Genomic DNA, 21,316 nt, shown 5'->3' on the forward strand with positions numbered 1-21,316 from the left:
GCTTTGTGGTGTACAATAAAAGGACCAGAATGGGGCCAGTGTGAGGGGCTGAATCAATGCACACATATCTGTAAATGAGATTTTGGGGGAGCAAGGCAAGGGGATCCTCTAAATCCCATCCACCGAGTCTCATCCAGCCCAGCAGCACTGGGGAGGGACAGCGAGGAAAATGTCAGATATTGCTCAGCACCACCCAGGGCCTGTCCCTGGTGGGCAGGAGCTGCTGACAGGTCTGGGTGTTGCCCTGCACCTGGGATAAGAAGCGGGGAGCAGCCGGAGCCGCGGCGCAGTCGCTGCAGGAGCCTTTGCTCAGGAAAAACCCTTCATGGCTCTGTTTGTGCAGGCAGCTCTCAAGGCTCAGACCTTTATTCTTTCAGGCTTTTAAACTAAAGGTCATTTTTCTCTTCCCTTCCAGAGCTGGGGGTGGGGGGGAAAAAAAAAAAAAAAGAAAAAAAAAGTGAATTCCTCTTGACGCAGATCCCCTTCCCCTCTGGATGGGAGTTCAATTGTTCTTGCAAGCAAACTCCAAATCTGCCCCTCGCATTCACTTCCTTTTTCCTGCCCGAAAGGAAACAGAGATTTCTGACTGTGTGAACTGGTCCTTTATTTAAGGATACAAGAAAATAGCTAAATGCTAATTCAGTGTGGATCTATGCACTTTAGCATGCGGCCAGGCAGAACAAAAGAAAGAGAAACATGTCCCCGCCCTTCCCAGCTGAATTGTAAACTGCCCACTGGTTTCAGCATAATGGGTATTTATGAAAGTTATCCTAAAACATTTACTCAAGTCCAATGCAAACCCAGACCCCTCAGCCAGGAAGTTTTTAGCTACCAAAAATAATCACCAGTGCCTGGTTAATATTTTTAACGACCGCGCGTTCTTGGGAATTTCCTCTTCCCTCCGTGGAGATAAGTGATTAAACAAAATAAAGGCAGTGGCCATTTTGACAGACTGGGACGTGTCAGAGAGGAGAAATATCAACAGCTCTTTTTAAAAAAAAAAAATCTTTTTCCTAAGTCCTGACTTCTGCATTCACTGTCTGCCTTTTAGGCTGAATTCCACTTCTCTCTTATGCTCTGAAATCCAGCGGAGTCAGCAGAAAAGCCATGGAAGTTTCCTGGGTAGGACTTTTAAGCCAAGGTATTAAACCCACTAATGGGACACACTTATCTCTTCCACGCATTATTAATTTTATAAAAAGGCCGTGGAGCTCTGTTCAGCTGGGGCTTGCTTGGCTGGATCATTTCTGTGCAACACCATTAATGTAATGTCCTGTCCTTTCTTCAGGTCCTCTCCATGGAGAGCTCCTCTGGGCTTTGTCCCTCACAACCAGACCAGAACCAGCCCTTGGGGTGCATTTTTCCCATGCACAGATATTTTTTTTTTTGAGGTAGAAAATGTTTTAATCAGTTGCAGGTGTTTTGTTCTGTGATTGGGAAGGTTAAAAATGTCAATTTTTGTCATCTACAGTGAGAATTGAGAGTTGCTGGGAAGGAGATGGTTGGCTCCAGGCAGGGAAGAGGAAGAGGAGGGCTCAGCCTTCAGGACTCTGCTGAGGATGGAATAGCCCAGAAGTCACCTTTGCAAGGACATGGAGGGATAGGATAAGGAGGCATAGCTTTTAACTGAAGGAATATCGATTTTTATTAGATATTAGGAAGAAATTCCTCCCTATGGCTGCCCCTGGATCCCTGGAAGTGTCCAGGACCAGGCTGGATGGGGCTTGGAGCAGCCTAGGATAGGAGAAGGTGTCCCTGCCATGGCAGGGGTGGAATGAGATGAGTTTTAACATCCTTTCCAACCCAGATCAGTCTGGGATTCCACAAAATCAATGTCAGGTCTGTAGGAGTCCTTACCTGATCCATAATTTGCTGTTACTTTTGGCAGAGAATTCAAAATACGTGCTTTGGATCTTTGGCTCTGCATTTAGGATTTGGGCTCTGTGGTCAAATAATAGCAAAAATAAATTAATGGTTGTCAATACACCCACAGGGATGTTTCTGGTGAGGCTCTGGCACAGGCTGCCAGAGAAGTTGTGGATGGAAGTGTCCAATTCCAGGCTGGAAGGGGCTCTGAGCAACCTGGGACAGTGGAAGTGTCTCTGCCCAAGGCAGGGGGTTGGAAATCTTTCAGGTCCCTTCCAATCCAGCCCATTCTGTGATTCTGTGAATAAACCTCCACAGAGCAAAGCAAATGACAAATCTGATATCCTCTGATCACACCTCCAGCCCTGAGCTGCAGTTTCTCCCCCAGCCTTTGCTGCCCGTGTTCAAGACTTGCACAATGTTAAATTTCTGCTCCCTCACTTTCTCCTCTTCTCTTACCAGGCTTCCCTTGAGCTGTCTGTCAGGAGAGAGGGGTGGCTGAGCCTCAGAGTGCACATGGAGCATCCCAGAGGTTGTGTGGGTCACTCTGCCCACCTGGGTCCTACATTGGTGTCCCAATCTCAGATTTAAACCCCTCCATTCATGTGGCCCCTGCTCAGGGCTCCAAACCTGGGTTTTCCACACGTCCCATTTCACTCCTGCAGTCAGTGTGGGCTCAGGGGGGTGGGTGATAGGATTTGTAACAGGATTTTGGAACAGGATGGCGTCCCCATGGTGTCCTCTGTGTCCTGCTCTCATCCCAGGACAGATGGCACAGCGCCAGGCAGGGCTGCTGCAGATGGTGAAATTGGGGTGTGGAGCTTTAGGGAGAGCTCTGGAGGTGTTCAGCACTGCAGGGCTGAATCTGTGTGTGTGCGCTGATGGTGGGGAGAGGTCTCAGCCCTGGGTCTGAGATCCCTCATCCCACAGGTGGCACAAACCATCCAGGTGACCCCTGAGCCTTTCCATAGGGAGCTGCTGCTCAAATCCCATCACTGAGAGGAAAAGAGGGAGATTGAGCCTCCCTGCAGTCAATGTGAGCCCTCAGGGACTCGTTTGTGAGATTCCCTGGATATCTGTGCTCCCAAAGATTCCCTCAGCTGGGAGTGCTGCACTCACACACAGGGCACACAATCACCTGGTGCTGGGCAGCCTCTGAAGCCCTTTCTGCCAAGGAAAACAAGAGGGGGCTTTCTTTAGCCATGCATTCATATAAATAAACACAGGGATATTTTGCAGCTCCCAGGGGATTTGCCCAGAGCTCAGTTCTGCTGAATCAGGGTGGGAGTAACTCTGTGTGCTCCCCCGAGCCTGCGCACGAGTTTTAGTCTGGATTGGGGTTCCAAAATGCCTGGTTTTGGTGTGGATGGAAGTTCCAAAATGCCTGGTTTTAGTCTGGATGGAAGCTCCAAAATGCCTGGTTTTAGTCTGGATGGAAGTTCCAAAATGCCTGGTTTTAGTCTGGATGGAAGTTCCAAAATGCCTGGTTTTAGTCTGCATGGAAGTTCCAAAATCCTGTTACAAACTGAATTGTTGCTGCTTTGGCTGCCCAGAACTGAGGTCACACACACCCCCACACACAGAGAGAAATTAAATTTGGAATACAATCAGTTTTGCACACAAATGGGTTTGAAATTCAGGGCATCAGGGCAGCTGTTTCCACACTTCCCTGCTGCCTGGCCCTCTCTCAGGTGATGTCCTGCAGGTTTAGTGGCCCAAGCCACACACCTCCCTCTTTCCCAACCCAGCACAGTGTGACAGGGTGACAATAACCCGAGCACAGCCTTGTATCCCAAGTTTTGTTGGGTCACAAATACCCCAGAAGGTGCTCCAATGGTGGTCAACATTGACATGGCCCCTCTTGAGGAGGTGGCCACCAACCCTGCCATGCATGCCACATGTCCCTGGTGCTGTGGGGGTCCCCAGTGTCCCCTTTTGTGGGGGAACTGGAGCGGGAGCTGCCAAGATGTGCCCTGGGCTGGGTCCCACCCATCCCAGGCCTGCTGTGAGCTCAGGAGCTGCCTGGGCCAGCAGCCCTGTCCCTCCCCTGTCCCCAGGGGTGGTGGCTGCTCCCCTGCGTGGTGGGCTCGGCCGTGGGGGTCCCGCCCCGTGCCCCTCTCCCCCTCGGGGCGCCCGTGTTTGTTCTCCTCGCGGCGCCGTTATCAGCTCGCAACACACACAGGAAGTCCTGTCTGGGATTGTCCATCCCCGGCCTGATTTATACAGGAAGAAAAGCATAAAAAGCCGCCCTTCCACCTCGGCAGCCACCTCCTGCCTGTGCACAGCCAGCAGCCAGCCATGGGGACAGCGGGGACAGCGGGGACAGCGAGGCTGCTGGACACAGGGTGGCCGGGCAGGGATGGACACCAGGAGCCACCAGGAACCACCAGGGGACAGGGCGGCACCCAAGGTACCACAGAGCCCCAGGGGGGATGGAGGGATGGGATGGGATGGGATGGGATGGGATGGGATGGGATGGGATGGGATGGGATGGGATGGCATGGCATGGCATGGGATGGCATGGGATGGCATGGGATGCATGGCACAGGGAGCTGGCACTGTAGGCAGCAGGAATGTGTCCTTGTGAGCTCTGTGGGCAGCAGGAGTGTGAGCTCCTTGTGAACTCTGAGTGGGTTTTGGCCCTGCTCGTGATGCTGGGAGCCTTGGGGATGCTTGAACACCGAGCACGGAGTGAGCAGGGGTGCAAGGCATCCCCTGGAGCACACAGGTGTGTGCAAAGCAAACCTTGGAGCACACAGGTGTGTGAGGCAGCCTCCACCTGCTTCTGGCAGCCACGTGCTGAGCAGGGCTTTGCTCTGAGCACAGCCTCCAGCACTGTTGTTTTTAAGTCACCCCACTGGCATCCAGGCTGTTTTCACGGGGAGGAGAAGCCAGTGGGTAAATTTTGCCTCCTGTGCATGCAGAGGCTGCAAACACTTGCACAAATTCCTGTGAGATAGCTGGACATTCTTGGCTAATCTCTTCTCTTTCTGTGACTGCCTCCCTTTTCCCTGTGCCTGCTCTGTGAATATCCTGGGTACATCCCCAGGCTGCCCATCCTCCCTGCTCTGCTCTAGTGCTGCTGAATTCACCCCAGACCGGGTGGGATGTGGGGCAGGGCAGGGATGTGTGCAGGACAGGGATGTGGGGCAGGACAGGGATGTGGGGCAGGACAGGGATGTAGGGCAGGACAGGGATGTGGGGCAGGACAGGGATGTGGGGCAGGGCAGGGATGTGGGCAGGACAGGGATGTGGGGCAGGGCAGGGATGTGTGCAGGGCTGTCCTGGCTGTCCCACCAAGGCTTTTCCTGAGGAGCAGCCGAGCCTGGATCGTGCTGGTTGTGCACACCAGGAGCTCAGCAAAGCCTCCCAGTTTATAACCACGGTGCTGGGTGCTTTTCATGCTGTCTGTGGGTCCTGCTGTCCTCGTCTGTGGCATTGCACAGTGCAGGCAGGAGGAGAACTTTATTCCTTTGGGATAAAGGAGCACCAGGCACTGTCTGGCTGTGCAGGAATACGGAGCAGAATCACACCAGTGAGGGGCTCTTGGTAGAAATAACCCAGCACATTTTCCCCCAGGGTCCAACATTCGTGGAGCAGCGAGCAGAGAACCAAACACAGAAAGAAACAGCGAGCCTTGGCCAGTGATTCAATAAATTTCCAGCTGGATTGGGAAGGTCTGGCAGCGCTTGGAAAGCTGATGTGGCTGGAGCATCCTCATCCTCTGGGCAGCAGTGGGAACGCGGATCTGCCCCCGCAGGCTCTCCTGTCCCTCCCTGGATGTGCCGATGGAGCTGCTGCCCCTCTCTGCTGTTCCAGCTCTGCCAGGTTCCCCCGGAGGTAAGGACGAGAAATGGAATCCGTCCGAGCCTTTTCCCAGGCTCTGTGCTGCAGATGGGGCCGGCCCCGGGCAGGCAGATTTACAAACTGCAGCAAATTGGGGTAAACGAGCCCGGCCCGCTGTCCCAGCAGCAGGAGGGCTGGGAGGAACACCGGGGAAGAGGTCCCAGACCAGGCTGGGAAACAAAAATATCTCTGCAAACAGAAGGGGGGATCAGAACTGTTCATTCCTCTGTCCCAGAGTGAGCTCTGGGATCCCTGTCCTGCCTAGGGCAGGTTCCTGCAGCTGGAAAATTTCCCCTGGAAGAGAAAAGATAATGAGAGCAAGGATTTCTTGTGGGAAAGGCTCTGTGCTGAGCTGCTCCCTGGGATGGGGAAGGGGCTGAGCCATCCTGCAGCTATCCCACCACACTTCCCATGGCCTGATTCACTGGGAAATTTCACTGCCAGGTTTTGGCAGGGAAATTTTACAGAAAGCCGCAAAATTCAGTTTATTCTTGGGTGGGATGAATCATTTCCCAGTTTTTACGCTGCAGCCATTGCTTCTCCTCTAAATGTAAATAAAAATTCAAGTGTACATGGGAGGGAAAATAAAGCTGGCTATGGGGTGTGCCCTGTTCCTGCATTTGTGTTTGCACAGCTCCAGCTCAGCTGCTGGTTGTCCCCATGGGCACCTTAAGTTGTAACACACAGGTCCTGAGACAAATAATGCTTGTGAATCCTCACTCAGGCCAACAATTAAACCACTTTGTGGGGCTCAGGTCTCGGTTTTAATATGCAGACTCCTGAGCCACTGGTGGCAAGAGTTATGGGTCAAGTCCTTTTCTTGGTTTGACCTGGTTTTATCCCACTGCCATCAGTGGGCTCCTAGATTTCCACTGAGATAGCTGCAGTGCAGCTGACGCAGCTGAGAACAATGTGGGCCAGAGGAGAATGGTGGGAGGTCATTTTCCTCACAGAGCCCTGCAGAACAGGGGCTGCTCCAAAGTGTAAAGTTTACAAACAGCCTCATGAAGTCCCGGGCAGAAGAATTTGTCCTGGAACAGCAAAAGCCATTCCTCCTTTTTTCTATTTTTGAGAAGCACCAAAAATTCCCTTTTGCTTTAGCCAGTGGCTCCAGCTCTGTGCCAGACCCCCGTGGAGCCCATTGTGCACTGCAGGTGTGGGGTCAGCCACGGCTTGTGGGGGCTGAAAGGTTTTGCATCTGTATGAGTGTCACTCTGCTGCCCGTGTCCCCATCCATCTGTCACTGCAGTCTGGGAGAGCTCGTGTGCCTGGGCACGTCCCATTTGCTGCCAGGGGCTGGAAATGCTAAAGAGCAGGTTCCTGACGTGGGACTGTGGTGCTGATCCATTAATTCTCCACTGTTAATCCTTCCTTCTTCATGCCCCAGACACCTCCCACCCTTCTACCAAACAGGGAAGCGCTCCCAGCCCTCATCTCCAGCCCTCAATCCCCCACGGATGCTCTCAGGGGGATGTTGGATGCCCAGGCAGGTGCAGGGGGCTCAGCTGGCTCTAGGAAATTGGGATGTGGGTGAAAATCTCACCTGGTGCTCAGCCTGAGATGTGCTCAGCCCTCGCCGTCCCTCCCAGCTCACGCTGGTGGTAAAACCAGTGGGAGACAAGGAGGTTTTCACATGGTTGGATCCAAGAGGGAGGCTGGGCAGAAACATTTCTCTGCTGGCCTGGAGACAAGCATTAATATTAGATGTCGTGGGAGTACACTTGTGGTGTGCAAGGGAGAAAGCTGTGGGGGAAAAATGGGGGAAAAATGTAAAACGTTGGGCAAGGGAGGACTTTGAATTTGGGCTGCCACGCAGACAGGAGCCTGAATCCCCTGCTGCCTTTGTCAGGAGCTCATCACACTGACATTAACAGTGCCAGCAGGTCTGATCTTCCCCCACCCTGCACTGCCATAACTCCTCTGCTTCCAAGGGAACCTTGCCAGGCCTTGTCCTGGGGGATTTCCCTCCCAGCATAATGAATATTAGCACAGAAGACACAGAACCCTCCCTGAGAGCGGAGGATTAAATGCTCTTTTAATGGGCTGTGTGCAGTTCTTTAGCAGCTGACACGGGCACTTTGCTTCAGCAAAGATTTGACCCAATAAATGGAACTGGAAAGGAAACTTTCTGCAGTTAAAATACTGGCAGAATTTTAAAATGCTCAGTGCATTTAAGGAGTGGCTGCCTGTGGCTGAGCAGGCTCCAGTGGGGTCCCTGGAAGGAGCGTGCTGGAGCTGAAGGATGAGTCCATCCTCTTCCTCACCATCAAATTTGCACTTGGAATCCCAGGGATTCATGCAAAGGTTTCCTGGGAAGTGAGGGATGCTTGTCCTTGAATGAGGGTAAATGGTAAAATAGAGTGTAATGGTAACATAGAGTGTAATGGTAAAATAGGGTGTAATGGTAAAATAGAGTGTTGGGGAACAGCAGATGGGATCACAAATCAGGGATACATCTGGGAGAGTGTTCCAGGTGCATTTCTGTTCTCCTGGTCCTTGGGAAATCCCAGCCTTGAGCTGCTGGAGGGGATAGACCCTGCTCAGCAAATCCCTTCTGCTCATCAGCCCCTGCTCGTCCCCCAGGCTGCTCAGCCCTAAAAGGTGCAAAGGCACCGTGGCTCTGCCTGGATTCCCATTGGGATCATAGCAAGGTGAGGGAGGATCAGGGCCATGGGATGCTCCCAAACCCCCTGTGGGATGGGGATGGGATTCCTCGTGCCCTGCCATGGGTGTGACAGTGTCTGTGCCTCTGTGGCACAGCAGCAGCGTGAGCTCAGTGCCACAGGGGCTCTGTGGCCACCACCCTGCAGGGATTTTGGGAGTGTCCAGGGAACACCAGGTCCGTGGTGGGTGAGGGCTGGGTCTCTGCTCTCTGCCTGCCTGACCAGGGGAGTGTAACAGTGGGCTTTTTCTGTCCTCACAGAGAGAAACCAGGATGCTCCACAAGCAAAGGATCCCTGCCCAGCACACCTGATGGAGCACCGTGGGTGAGGTGAGTTGTCTCAGCTGCAAAATGAGACCCTGTGTTTTCAGCATGGCCACACAGAGAGGCTCTGGCTTCCACGTGCATTTTGCAATTATTAGACAATAATTCAGGCTCTGTTCATCTCCCCCATACACCAGAAAAAAAAACAGTAACGCTCTCTCATAACAAGATAATTACTGTGCTTCCAAAGCTCTTGGGAGACGTTGCCTGTGCTGATGAAATTAAGGGAGCTGAAATCATTCCCCAGAGGTAGGATGGCTCCAGAGGGTGAACAAACCTGTGTGAGATGATTTACAGCACAGAGCTGCACCTCCACCAGCACCAGCAAACCTTTCCCTGCTGCTGGGAGGGATCTCCATCTCCAGCAGCACTTCCAGAGAGGATTCCCCTCTGCTCCCTTCCCACCAAAGCTCCTTTCACACTGAGAGCCCCAAGCACCATCAGCTTCCCCAGAGCTCCAGTTCCACCAGCAGCCCCAGCATATCCCTGAGGAAACAGAGGGGATGGGCCAGTGATCTCACTTGTTCTCTTGGAGCCATTCTTGTTGAACTGGTAAATATTTCCTTTAAATGCTTACATGCTTTCAAAAAATTTTACAGGGCTTTAATGGGAACAAATATTCCCAGGGGGCTGTATCCTGCCATTCATTTGCACATCAGATCCCTGCTATCTTTAAGAATGGTTCTGTGCATGGGCAGGCGCCTAAGTCACTTGAGAAACAATAACCCTCTGTGCTTTAATTTTCCAGACAAAAATGTAGACAAAACAAGTGGCATTTTGGCACAAACCGAGCAGCTTTGATAAAACACTGGGTATTTAGGAGGAGAAGCCTGTAGGCAGCTGGGCTGGGGCTGTGCTGGGGCAGGTGTTGGGTGTCACCCTGGAGAGTCCCTCTGCAGCTGGGGGGCTTCTGAGGAACTTCCTAAGCATCCTTTGTGATTTGCTGGAAACCTGGTGGTTCCTCACCGGCTCCTGCAGGACTTTGGGATGAGCTCAGGGGGATTAGGGGCAGGGTCTGGAGCAGGTCTGTAACCCAGGGAGAGGCGATGTCTCCGAAAATTCTCTGTGGTGGGGAGTGCGGAGCAGGACGGTCATTTTTAGTAAAGAGAATTCAATTTGCCGTGGGCACTGCACTGGTGATGGGCCATCCCCCGGCGGGTCTGCGGGGCCGGGGCTGAGCCGCGATCTCTCGCTGTTGATCCCCAGCCCACCCAGCCGGGCTGGGCCATTGGGGGGCTCAGGGACCGCGTGTGGGGGGCCCTGGGGCCACAGGTAAGGCTCCACACCCACCCGTGTCCCCGCAACCCCGTCCCCATCAGCGACACTCGGCACAGCACACAGCGTGTCCCTCACCCGGGCGGGGCGCTGGGGGCTCCTGCCGTGTCCCCGCATGGCTCCCGCGGGTCCCGGCGGCGCTGCCGTGTCCCGGGCAGCCGGGGGCAGGCGGAGATCCCCGGGCCCCGGCCGGGAGGCTCCGCTTTCCTCCCCGCCGGGAGCTCATTGGGCCGGGGCGGAGGGACCGGCTCGGGCCGGGGGAGGAAACGCGCGGGGGGCGCGGGACGGAGCGAGTCCGCCACCGGCACCGGTGAGTCCCGGTTAGGGGGGCTCGGTACGGACCGGGGGGATCGGCATTGCCGGGCGGGCTCGGCACGGCACGGCACGGGGGGGGCCTCGGTACGGCCGGGAGGACTCGGTACAGCCGCAGCCCCGGCGGGGACGAGCGGGGGACGGGGGTGCCGGCGGAGCGGGGCTCGGTACCGAGCGCGGGGAGCGGCCGGGGGAGATGGACCGGCGGGAGGGATCGGGGCTCGGGGTTCGAGCTGTGCGGCCACGGGAGCATCCCCGGGACATCCGCGTCCCCCCGGGACACCCGTGTCCCTACAGCCATCCCGGGACACCCGTGTCCTTATAGCCCCCTGGACACCCGTGTCGCCGCAGCCCCCGCGGTCCCGGTTCCCTGCATAGTGACGTTGTCCCCGTGTCCCCGTGCCCCTCCGGACAGTGCCACAGCCCCCTCGGCGGTGTCACCATGCCCGTGTCCCTCTCCATCCCGCGGTGGAGGGGTCTGAGAAGGAGAATCCATCCCCTGCTGCTGGTGCTGCCCCTCCCGGCACGGTTCGGCTCTGAGGGCACGGGATCCCGGCTTCACCTGCACAACCAGGCCGGGCTGTGTGGCAAAGAGCAGTTTGTGGTCCCGGCAGAGCCATCGCATCCTCGCCCGGGGCTGGATTCTCTCCTCTCATCCCTCCGCAGCCAGAGCGATTCCTCCTGCTGCCCTCAGCTGGAGTTTTGGTTCCGTGGGCAGAGCTGCACAAAGCGCTGCTCACCTGCGCCGTGGGTTGTGTGTCCCCTCGGCTGCTGTGGCAGGTGAGAGGCAAGAGCAGAATTTGGGGGATTTAGGAGAATTTGGGGAATTTATGAGAATTTTGGGAATGGTTCTGGCTGGTGGGATGGAGACCCCCAGACTCGCAGAGCACGTGGTCCAAGGAGGGTTTGCTGACCCCTAAGACATAATTTCACTTGTCAGACCACGGGGCTTCACCTCTTCATTTGAGAGGCTTAAAAGGCAGAGACAAAAAAAGTTTTTATTTTTTTCTTCCTTAAATTCTGTGCTCTAAAAAAGTATGGAATGGATGGTGGCAACAGGTTGGAGGATCCTCAGCAGCTTTAAAGAGGTTGATTTTTGTAAACCCATAAAAAATACGAGTCTAGACTGTGATATTTTCTACTTTTACAGCTTTTTCTGGTACTAAGCACCCATAATTTTATGGCCCTCGAGGTAGGGCAGTGCAGCTCCAGTTCAAAGTGAAAAAACAAACTCTGCATTTCAGGCTCGTGCCCTGCGTTTGCTGCCATCCCCACAAGGAGAGCTCCCATGGCAGCCACGGGAATCCTGTGGGAGGATGGGGATGGTTGGCAGAGTTTGGCTTCCAGAATTCAGGATCTGGGGTTGCAGGGAAGTTCTGTGTCCCAGTATAGCCCTGGGAAAAGCTGGCTGATGGAGCCAAGGGGAGTTGGTGTGTGTCTGTACACCAGTGTCCTTGGAATGTTTCCAGGAGGAATGGGGACAGGGAAAGCTCCTTCACTATTAAAAAAAAAAAAAAAATCCTGCAGGAGAAGCGGGATTTGCTTTCCTCATGGTGGAGGTACCATAACTTCTTCATTAGGAAATTAAACTAATTGCAGTGTTTGAAGAAGAATGGAGGACTACAGATTTTAAAGCATGAAAATCCTCCTTGCATCCTCAGGGCTGGGCTTGCATGGAAATCTGCTGGGATATTTGATATTTGACATTTGATATGAAGGAGGAAGGCACCAGGCTGGGTTCTCTCCAGATGTGAATCTCCATTTCTCCCTGCTCAGATTCTTCTCCTGGACCAAGGAAAAAGGACAGTCCTTGGAGAAGGGCTTGGGGACCAGCATGTCTGCAGATTTGCCATGGTTATTTGTAAAATCCTGTCTCAGAGTTGGGATTTCCCAGTGGAGTTTGGGGATCAAACTGCAATTTTCCAGTCCAATCCTGCCCCACAGCGTGTGGGGATTTTAGAAAGTTGATTTGCAGCTCACCAAATCTGCAGTCTCAGAAGGAGGTTTCTTGTTGTGTAGTCTCCCATTTCAGAAAATTTAATCAGAAGATTCTTTAATTGGTGCATATTTAAGGTGGGTTTCTTTATTTCTTCCTCCTTCAGCTGCTGCCCTCCGGAGGCCAAGTGCTTTGTTTAAATGAGATATTGTTTCAATAGGATATTGTTACTGACCCTCTTCAGCTTTGTTTTGTATTTGTCCTGTGCTAGAAAATCAAAACCTCTGGGTTTGTGCTCAGAGCTCACTCTGCAGATGGTACATATGGCCCTTACAGCACTTTTCTCTGTCACGAATTTGTGTTTTAAAGAGAAGAAGATCAGATTTCAGTGTTTTATGTGGTGGGAAAGCACAGCTTTACAATGCTGTGTGCATTAAGAAATGACAGGCCATTGTTTTACCCTCACTGCCTGGAACTGGCAGCGAGTTGGAGGCAAAACACATCCCCTCCCTGCCCCTCAACACAGCTGGGCAGCCCCTGGTGCCCTGAGGGCATCTCCAGGCAGCCCCCGGGGTAAATCAAGGGTAATTCCTGAATTAATGCTGTGCACAGTGGTGAGATGAGCAGGGCAGGGTGGGTTTGTGCCTGGGGCAGCTCCCACCCTGCCAGGGTTGGTCCCCACGGCTCTGTTGGGTGTCACCAGCTGGGCAGGGACACCTCATAAAATGACCTAGTCTGGAAAAGACCTTTGAGATGAAGTCTTTTGACCTAACATCACGTTATCAACTGCACCATGGCAGTGAGTGACATATCCAGTCCTTTTTTAAACACATCCAGGGACGGTGACTCCGCTGCCTCCCTGGGCAGCCCATCCCAGTGCCCAATCTCTCTTTCAATTCAGAATTTTCTCCTGCAATGCCCTCCCACTGACAGCGGTGCCCTCCTGCCCGCAGGGATCCCCACTGAAGGACGAGCCATGCAGTAGGAAGGAGCCAGCACATCCCAGGGAACAGCGGAGCCAGTGCTGCAGGAGGAACGGGACATGTGGAGCCTCAGCTGCCTCCTCTGGGGACTCCTCCTCATCCTCAGCACCGCCAGCACGGAGGGCTTTGCCCACACAGGGTAAGGCTTTGTTTTGTCTGCAGCTCTCAGGTGTGTTCTCCATCCAGGCCCTCTCTGGGGGGAGCAGCCCTGTGTCCTCTCTGGGCTGCTGAGGAGGTGGGAAAAGCTCTCCCATGCCTCAGCAGCCTCTTGCTGGTTGTTTGCTTTCTCACTGGAGCTAAAACATCTCTCAGAGGAAATGTCCCAGCTCTGTTTAACTCCAGGCAGGGACACAAAGACACTCTGGGCTTTTTGTCCAGGAGAGTCAAAAGCTCATCAAGCCCTGAGCTGTTCAGGAATTATTACATTCTCTTTCAAGCACATCCTTCATGAAAATATGTGTGAAATCCTGCTAGCACACCAATCAAGCCCTGTGAACGAGCTGTCACTGGAGGATGCAGCTCCCATCAGAGGAGGATGCAGCTCCCTCTCTGATGGACACCCAGGCACAGGTGTGGAAACCCTGGGCTGGGCTTTGTGCTCCCCAGCAGGGGCAGCTCCAGCAATTCCCCTTCCCTCTGTGGGAAATGGGTCTGGGAGAGCTCCCAGCTCAGCTCCTGCTGCTCTGAGGAGCCCAGAGCTCACTGCCCCAGTTTCTTCCTGAGCCGAGAGGAGCTGGAGCTCCAAACCCTCCCCCAGACACAGCTCACATTTTCTACAAAGTTTGTTTTTACACTGAAATGCTCCTCCAGTGTCAAACCTTTCACATTCTGTCCAGGATTGAAACCGCAGCTGAATTCCTCTCTCACACGCACGGGCTGCAGCTAAAACTTTGTTCTGGATTTTACAAAGCAAACAATTGCCATTTAAAAATTGCATCTTCTATAACATTAATCATGAGGCTGAGAGGAGTTTTCTGGAGTTAATGGAAACCATCTGATGTCCATGCTAATTCCCAGGCTCTTTATTTTAGTTTCTAATTGAACTGGGAGGCTGAGACAAGGAGATGGGTTCCTCAGTGGGACTGACCTGCTTGGGCTGGAAATTGTTGGAAAAAAGGATGTTTAACCAAGACCACTTTGGCTGTCAACCTTGGGAAAGTTTTTGCCTGGATAACACTTATCTTAGCAAGGCTGGGGAGTGCCTTTTGTCCAACCTCTAATTTTTTTGCGGTGAGCCTGACCCTTCCTGTGAAATCATTAATTTCTCGGTGACCACAGGGGCATCCGTTTCAGGAATGTCTCAGAAAGGAAAAATCCACCCAGAAAGTGAGTGATTTTAGGGGAAGGGAGACAATGGATGTAATCATCCCTAAATCTGGGTCCCTTGGGACGGGAGAGGAAGCGCCCGCGCCGCTCCAGAGTTGTGTCACTGACCCCAAACAGCTTGAAGTGGCTTCCCAGGTCACTGGGGCACCCCAGTGCAGGGAGGGGAGCTGAGGCCGTGTCAGGCTGTGGGACTGACCCAGCTCTGTGTGCCCAGGCGCAGGGTGTGCTCAGCCACGGCGACACCGAGCGCCCACACCGAGTCCCACGTGCAGCCCGTGTACCAGCCCTACCTCACCACCTGCCCGGGCCAGAGGCTCTGCAGCACCTACAGGTGAGCCCTCCTGTGCCAGGGGCAGCACAGACCCTGCTGCACCCACAGGCGGGGGGATTTTGGGGATTCTGTCCTCTCACAGGCGTGGGGATGCTGGGGATTCTGTCCCCCCACAGATGTGGGCATTTTGGGGATTCTGTCCTCTCACAGGCGTGGGGATGCTGAGGATTCTGTCTCCCTACAAGCATGGGGATGCTGGGGATTCTCTCCCCCCACAGGCATGGGGATTTTGGGGATTCTGTCCCCCCACAGGCATGGGGATTCTGTCCCCCTACAAGCATGGGGATGCTGGGGATTCTGTCCCCCACAGGCATGGGGATTTTGGGGATTCTGTGCCCCCACAGGCATGGGGATGCTGGGGATTCTGTCCCCCACAGGCGTGGGGATTCTGTCCCCCACAGGCGTGGGGATTTTGGGGATTCTGTCCCCCCACAGGCATGGGGATTCTGTCCCATGTGACCGTGCTCACAGGGGTCTCAGGTAGAGGGATGAGATGAGGATTTGACTTTATGTTTGAAGGCTTGATTTATTATTTTACGATATGTATTACATTCAAACTATACTAAAAGGATAGAAGAAATTATTTCATCAGAAGGCTAGCTAGGAATAGAATAGGAAAGAAAGAATGATAACAAAGCTTCTGCCTCAGACAGAGAGTCTGAGCCAGCTCACTGTGATTGACCATTAATTAAAAACAACCAACATGGGCTAATTACAGATCCACCTGTTGCATTCCACAGCAGCAGATAACCATTGTTTACATTTTGTTCTTGAAGCCTCTCAGCTTCTTAAGAAGAAAAATCCTGAAGAAAAGATTTTTCATGAAAGATGCCTGTGACAGTCCCCCCCACAGCCATGGGGATCCCAGCCCCTGGGAGCAGGGCAGGGGTTTGGGGTGCCCTGCTCAGCCCAGCCTTGCCTTGCAGGACCATCTACAGGGTTGCCTACAGGCAGAGGTTCAGGCAGCTGCCCCAGCCCATGGCCTCGTGCTGTCCTGGATGGAGCAGAGCAAACGGCCACACGCTGGGCTGTAACAGAGGTAAGGAGCTGCTGGGTCACCCCGGTGCCACTGCCTGTCCCCAGACCCCTCATGTCCCTGGAGGGAGCCCCAGGACCACATCTCTCATTTACCAACCCTCTGCCTGTCAGCGGATTCTCCCTGAATTAAATTTTCAGCATCACAGCCAAATGTGGTTCAGTATCTGATTAATTCCCAGCTTTTCTCTGCTGCCTCTTGGGCCTTTTTCCTTTGGGATCGCTTATTACCTTTATAGTTACCAGAGGATCAATAAAACAATTCCTTCCCATCTAAATCAGCAGAAATGGATGAGAAACGCTGTCAGGAGGCAACAAATACAAACCACAGCAGCCAGGCTGTCCCCAATGGGCTCAGAATGTGGCACCAGGTGCTGCTGCTGCTGCCTGTTGCCCTCTTCCTTCCCATTTTGCTGCCTTCAGCTTTGCTCCAGCTCCTCTTCCTCCCACCCACCCTGAGCCCTGTTCCCTCTGGGCAGCTCAGCCCAGCTGTGTGCTGCTGTTTTGGGGTGTGCACAGCCCCAGGGGGCAGGGAGGGAGCTGGGGAGCAGCTGGGTGATGCTGTGCTGTGTTCCTGCCACAGCTGTGTGCTGGGAGCCGTGCCAGAACGGAGGGAGCTGTGCCTTCCCTGGGAGATGCTCCTGCCCCCCTGGCTGGACGGGGAGAGCCTGCCAGACAGGTACTGGCCATGTCCCCCTGTCCCTGCCCCTGTGTCACACCTGCCCTGCTGCTGGGAGAGCTGCCATGGGGCTCTGGGTGTCCTCTGCCCCACACCAACCCCTCAGGGGAACAGGGACCTTGTCAGAGCTTATCCCTTATCAGACCTTGGGCCATGTCTGGTTCTGTCCCTCTGCACACACATGACACTTGCTCCAGGGAAGGATGGCAAGTGTGGCTCCCTTTGGCTGCCTCAGTGCTCCCTCCTGTCAGCCCCATTTTCTGTGCCTGCTGCTCTGTGCTGGGTCAGAGCTGTGAGCCTCTCTACAGCACAGAGCCCTTGTGGGCCCAGCCTGGGATTGTGTGTTCGTGATCATCCCTCCCAGGCTTTGTAAACTCTTGCTGTAAACTAAAATGCCCTTTTACTGCAGAGACTAAAAATCCATGCACCAAAAATATCTGGGGGTGGAGGGGAAGCCTGGTGGTGTCCAGGCACAGGAACAGCCCCAGTGCTCCTCACAGCATGGAGAAAACAGGCAGTGTGGTGCACACCAGTGCTGCAAACCCCTGCCACGGCATTTCCCAGCTTTTCCCAGCTCTCCAGCCTCCTGTAAGGCAGAGGAGGAGCGTGTGGCATTGACCCATGCTGGGCCAGGCAGGGCTGAGCCCATCGCTGACAGCTCCAGCTCTGAGGGAAAGGATTTTCCCACTGCCTAAAACAGATTTGCCCGGGCGTGGGAAGAGCTTCAGCTCTTTCTGCTTTGTGGGAACAGCTTTAATAACTCCCCCGTGTGAGGAGAGGTTACTGGGTTCTGTACACACTTGAAAGGCTGATAGCTCCTCGCCACAGCTGGCTGGAACCAAAACCCTGGCCGTAAATCCGGGATGAGAGCGAGCACTGCCTGGCCAGAGCTGGGACATTTCTGACCACAGCTTCTCCTCCTGGTGGTATTGTGGGGGGAGCAGGAGGAGGGGAGGAGGCCAGACCCCCTCCAGCTTAGCCCAGGTTTATCCAGGGCTGTCCCAGGCGCTGAGACACCCAGAGCTGTGCCTGGCCAAACACCAGCTCACTTGAGGGGCACTCCCTGGGTTCCATTGCAGCCCCCCTGTGCCCCTCACCCTGTCCCCTCCTCACTGAGCTGTTCCTGTGTTCCAGATGTGGATGAATGTGCCAGCCAGAGCCACGGGTGCAGCCAGCTCTGCATCAACACAGCCGGGAGCTTCCACTGTGCCTGCCTGGATGGCTTCAGCCTGGCTGCCGATGCCAAGGGCTGCCAGCCCCTGGTGCCAGCCCCTGGGACAGACACCTCCAGCCACGCAGGTATCCTGTCCCCATCGGGCTCCAGTGAGAGCTGAGGGAACACTCAGCATTGCAGATGGGAGAGGGGACAACAGCCAGAGCCCCTCAGCTTTATTCTCGCTGAGCCAGGAGTGCTTCTCCCACCCAAACAGCTTCCCCTGAGCACAAATCCATCCCTGTGAGGGTGGCAGGGCCTGGCTGTGGCTGGAGCTGTCTGGGATGTGTCTGCTCTCTCCCTCATCATCCTGGTTCCTGCAGGGCAGCTCTGGAGCCACGAGGAGCGGCGCTGGTGACGGCCCATTATTACTTTTGGTACGCGCTGTGACACTTCAAACTCGTACCGTGAGTAATAATGCGCTGTGGCCAGCACGGGCATCACACAGCAAACATCTGGGACAGCCTGCACGTGCCCCACCTGCCTCTGCCCCTGTGCAGGGCCCTGACAGGGACAATCCCCTGTGCCCACCGAGCACAGGGCACAGCTGGGTGTTTTGTGGCAGCATGGGCACAAAAGGCCAGGATCCAGCAGATCTCTTGTCCTTAAAGCATCGCCCCAGTGCCTGAAACCCTCCCCGCTTTGTTGCAGGTGCTGCAGCAGCAGGAGCAGCTGGACCAGATGCCAGCAGGTCCAGCTGGTGCTCTGGGGGTGGAAAGCAGCAGGGCTTGGCCAGAGCCCTGCAGCCACGTCTTCCTCCCCAGCAGCTTCCACCTCCCTCAGCAGTGGGCTTTAACTCACTGGCATCCCCTGGGTCACTTTTTCAGGTGCCTCCAGTGAAATGAAGGAAGAAATGAAGGACCTGAGGAGCAGAGTGGAAGCTCTGGAGCAGGTGAGTGGCAGCACATCCCCGTGCCCTGCTCCCACCCGGGGCTGTTTGCAGCCAGGGTTTCCCTCCTCCCCGGCTCTATGTTTAACATCCCAGCTGTGCTCCCCGCAGCAGCCGCCGGCAGCGCCCACGCCACGGCTTTTCCAGCCCTTTGAACACAACCACAGCCCCTTGAGCCCTCCCTGGTGGTCCTGCTGGCTGGGGGGATGCACTCACAGCTCCCCTTCTCCCTGCAGAAGCTCCAGCTGGTGCTGGCCCCTTTCCACAACCTGATGCCGCCTGAGGATGTGGGTGCAGACCCCATCAGCCGCCTGTCCCACTCCCTGCAGCAGCTGGACAGGATTGACTCCCTGAGCGAGCAGATCTCCTTCCTGGAGGAGAGGCTGGAGACCTGTAAGTGCCTGGAAAATCAGTGGGAGAGGATGTCCACGGGGAGCAGATGTGGGCCAGCGAGATCAGTAACACATATGCCACTGTTAATCTGGATCTGCCTCAAGCTCAGCAGCCTGTAATTAATAAAGGATGAACACAAACAGCCCATTAGCTTCATTTCAAAGCTGTTTCTGTGGCTGCACCATCTGACTGCCCACGTAGCAGCCAAAAGTTGTAGGATTGGCACATGGAAAGGTGGCCATGGGGCAGGGCTGAGGGAGGCACTGGCAGGCAGCACCTCACAACTCCTGTCCCTTTCTGGTAACTCGGTCCTTAGGAAAGATCCCTCAATTCTTAGGAAATTAACAGCCCAAAAAGTCAATCAGGGAAGTTTAGGGAGCGTGCAGAAGTTGGCAGATTTATGAGCCTGGGAAGTTTTAGGCATTTCTTTGGAAGTTTACAGACCAGTAAGGGCACCAGAGAGGGTCTCTGAGGTAGCAAAGTGAGGAAGGGCCCCCAGTGAGAGCTGTCATGTGTGAAATGGCTGCAGGTGGGGGTCCTGCCTGGTGTCCCCACCATGCAGAGGGACAGCATCCCCTTGGGTCCCTGTGGTGCTCACCTGGACTCCAAGCAGAGCACAACCATCTGAACTCTTTTCTTTTCATAGGCAGCTCTTTGCAGCTCATTTTCTCATTAAATAATTCCAGAAACTAGGCACGGCTGGGGTGTGCAACAGCAGCTTGCTGAGTCTTGGAAAGACTCAGGAGAAACTGGTTCAGGGCATATTCAGTCCCAGTTCAGTGCTTGCAGTAATGGCTGAGAGAGGAAAAGAATTCAAAGAACTTGTCTGAAGACAAAGTAGCTGCAAATAGACACTCAAAAACCATCTCAGAAAAGGGTAATTACCAGAACCACTGAGTGTTCCAGCAGGCTGAGTTTTCTAGTAGTGCCCTGCACATATTATTAGTGACAGCACAGAGGAATGTGAGCACTATCACAAGGTAACATGGATTCATTCCAAGGGATGATTCCAAAGTCCTGAAATTAATTTCTGCCAAGTCTGTCTCAGCAAGCAAAACCTGTTTTTGTCTCTTTTCATAGTCCCTGTAGGACACAAAGCTGTCCTGTTGTACCCCAGCGAGCTCTGGGGCTCACAGGGCATCCCATGGAGTCACTCAGCCATCCCTGTTCTGTGCCTGGTGGAACATTTCCCAGCTGAATGCTATCCTTCAACTGCACTCCCCAATTTACTGCTCAGTGGGGATGTGTGCAATGACCAAAAACCCCATTTTCTCTTCTTTAAACCACCAGCAGAGGCACCAGGTCAGAGCTCTGTAAACCATAATGATTTTGGCCCCTGATCCAGCACAGGCTGTTACTGTCACTGGATTTGGGGACATTGTGCACAGGGCCCAGCCAAGGACTGTGACATGCCAGGGAGGTGACAGTGACACTCACGGGTATGGGTATGAAGCCAGCATGGGGCTGTTTGCCAAAAGGAAAGCACCAAGTGTGGGTGACATTGCCAGAGGTTCAGCTCAGTCTCATTCTGCCAGGCTAATGACTGAAATTATCTGGCTGAATTTATTTTTTTTTCCAATCTTCCCAGGTTCCTGCAAGAACGAACTCTAGCAGAGTGCCTGGGGACCTGGAGCAAGCTGAGTGCACCCACAGCTCTTCTCTCCCTCTCCAGCCCCAGGCTGGGGATGAAGCCTCACCATCACAGGAAGGCAGAGGCTGGCAGGAGAAGGCAGGAGAAGGCTGGGCTCCCATCAGCATCTTCATCATTCTCTGTTGCAGCTCACCTCAGCAGAGACCACACAGTTCCTTCCAAACTGGACTCTGAGCCCTCTCCGTGCTGGAGAGGCAGCAAATAAATGCCTTACCTGGTGCCATGAGTGCCTGTGTGTCACCTGAGGCTGTTCAGTGCCCCTGGCTTTTCCTCAGCACTATCCTGGGCTAACAGCTCCCAGGGAGCAGCAGGCACAGGGCTGGCTGTGGAGCACACACCTGGCCCAGCTCACGCTCCCTGGGCTTGCTGTCACAGGGAGAAGGTGGGGACAAGTCCCTGCAGCCCCAAGCCAGGTGTCACAGCAGGGACAGTGCCCCTGGTGCCTGCAGAGCTGGGTACAGGAGTGGGTGCCCATCCCTGCAGCTCCCATTCTGCTCTGCAGGTGGATGGTGCCTCAGCAGTGAGGCTGGGTGAGGCACAGCCCTCCTGCCTGGGGGGCACAGGGTGGGGACAAGGACCCCCCCTGCCCATCACC

The 21,316-nt window shown here is 54.4% G+C and overlaps 1 protein-coding gene and 1 long non-coding RNA gene across 8 annotated transcripts; one reads left to right on the top strand and one right to left on the bottom strand.

The window, feature by feature from the left end:
• Window positions 1–5,567: 5,567 nt before the first annotated feature.
• EGFL7 (EGF like domain multiple 7) lies at window positions 5,568–20,944 on the top strand. Of its 7 annotated transcripts, XM_064727501.1 has the most exons (10): window positions 5,568–5,706; window positions 8,636–8,704; window positions 13,175–13,343; window positions 14,745–14,861; window positions 15,788–15,900; window positions 16,480–16,575; window positions 17,710–17,874; window positions 18,616–18,680; window positions 18,914–19,070; window positions 20,659–20,944. In XM_064727501.1, exons 3-10 carry the CDS (start codon window positions 13,264–13,266, stop codon window positions 20,679–20,681), a joined length of 816 nt encoding a protein of 271 aa, XP_064583571.1. In that variant the 5' UTR covers window positions 5,568–5,706; window positions 8,636–8,704; window positions 13,175–13,263; the 3' UTR covers window positions 20,682–20,944. The 7 variants fall into 7 exon arrangements, with proteins under 7 accessions (XP_064583571.1, XP_064583578.1, XP_064583576.1 ...); XM_064727508.1 differs by lacking the exons at window positions 5,568–5,706; window positions 8,636–8,704 and adding an exon at window positions 8,874–9,250; XM_064727506.1 differs by lacking the exons at window positions 5,568–5,706; window positions 8,636–8,704 and adding an exon at window positions 9,590–9,722.
• LOC135454901 (uncharacterized) lies at window positions 5,700–10,980 on the bottom strand. Its single transcript, XR_010442219.1, has 3 exons — window positions 10,848–10,980; window positions 7,256–7,393; window positions 5,700–6,006 (listed from the first exon to the last, which is right to left on the bottom strand). It is a non-coding gene; the product is annotated as an uncharacterized LOC135454901 (long non-coding RNA).
• Window positions 20,945–21,316: the final 372 nt, after the last annotated feature.

Source organism: Zonotrichia leucophrys, chromosome 17 (genome assembly GCF_028769735.1).
Source record: "Zonotrichia leucophrys gambelii isolate GWCS_2022_RI chromosome 17, RI_Zleu_2.0, whole genome shotgun sequence".
Lineage (NCBI taxonomy): Eukaryota > Metazoa > Chordata > Aves > Passeriformes > Passerellidae > Zonotrichia > Zonotrichia leucophrys.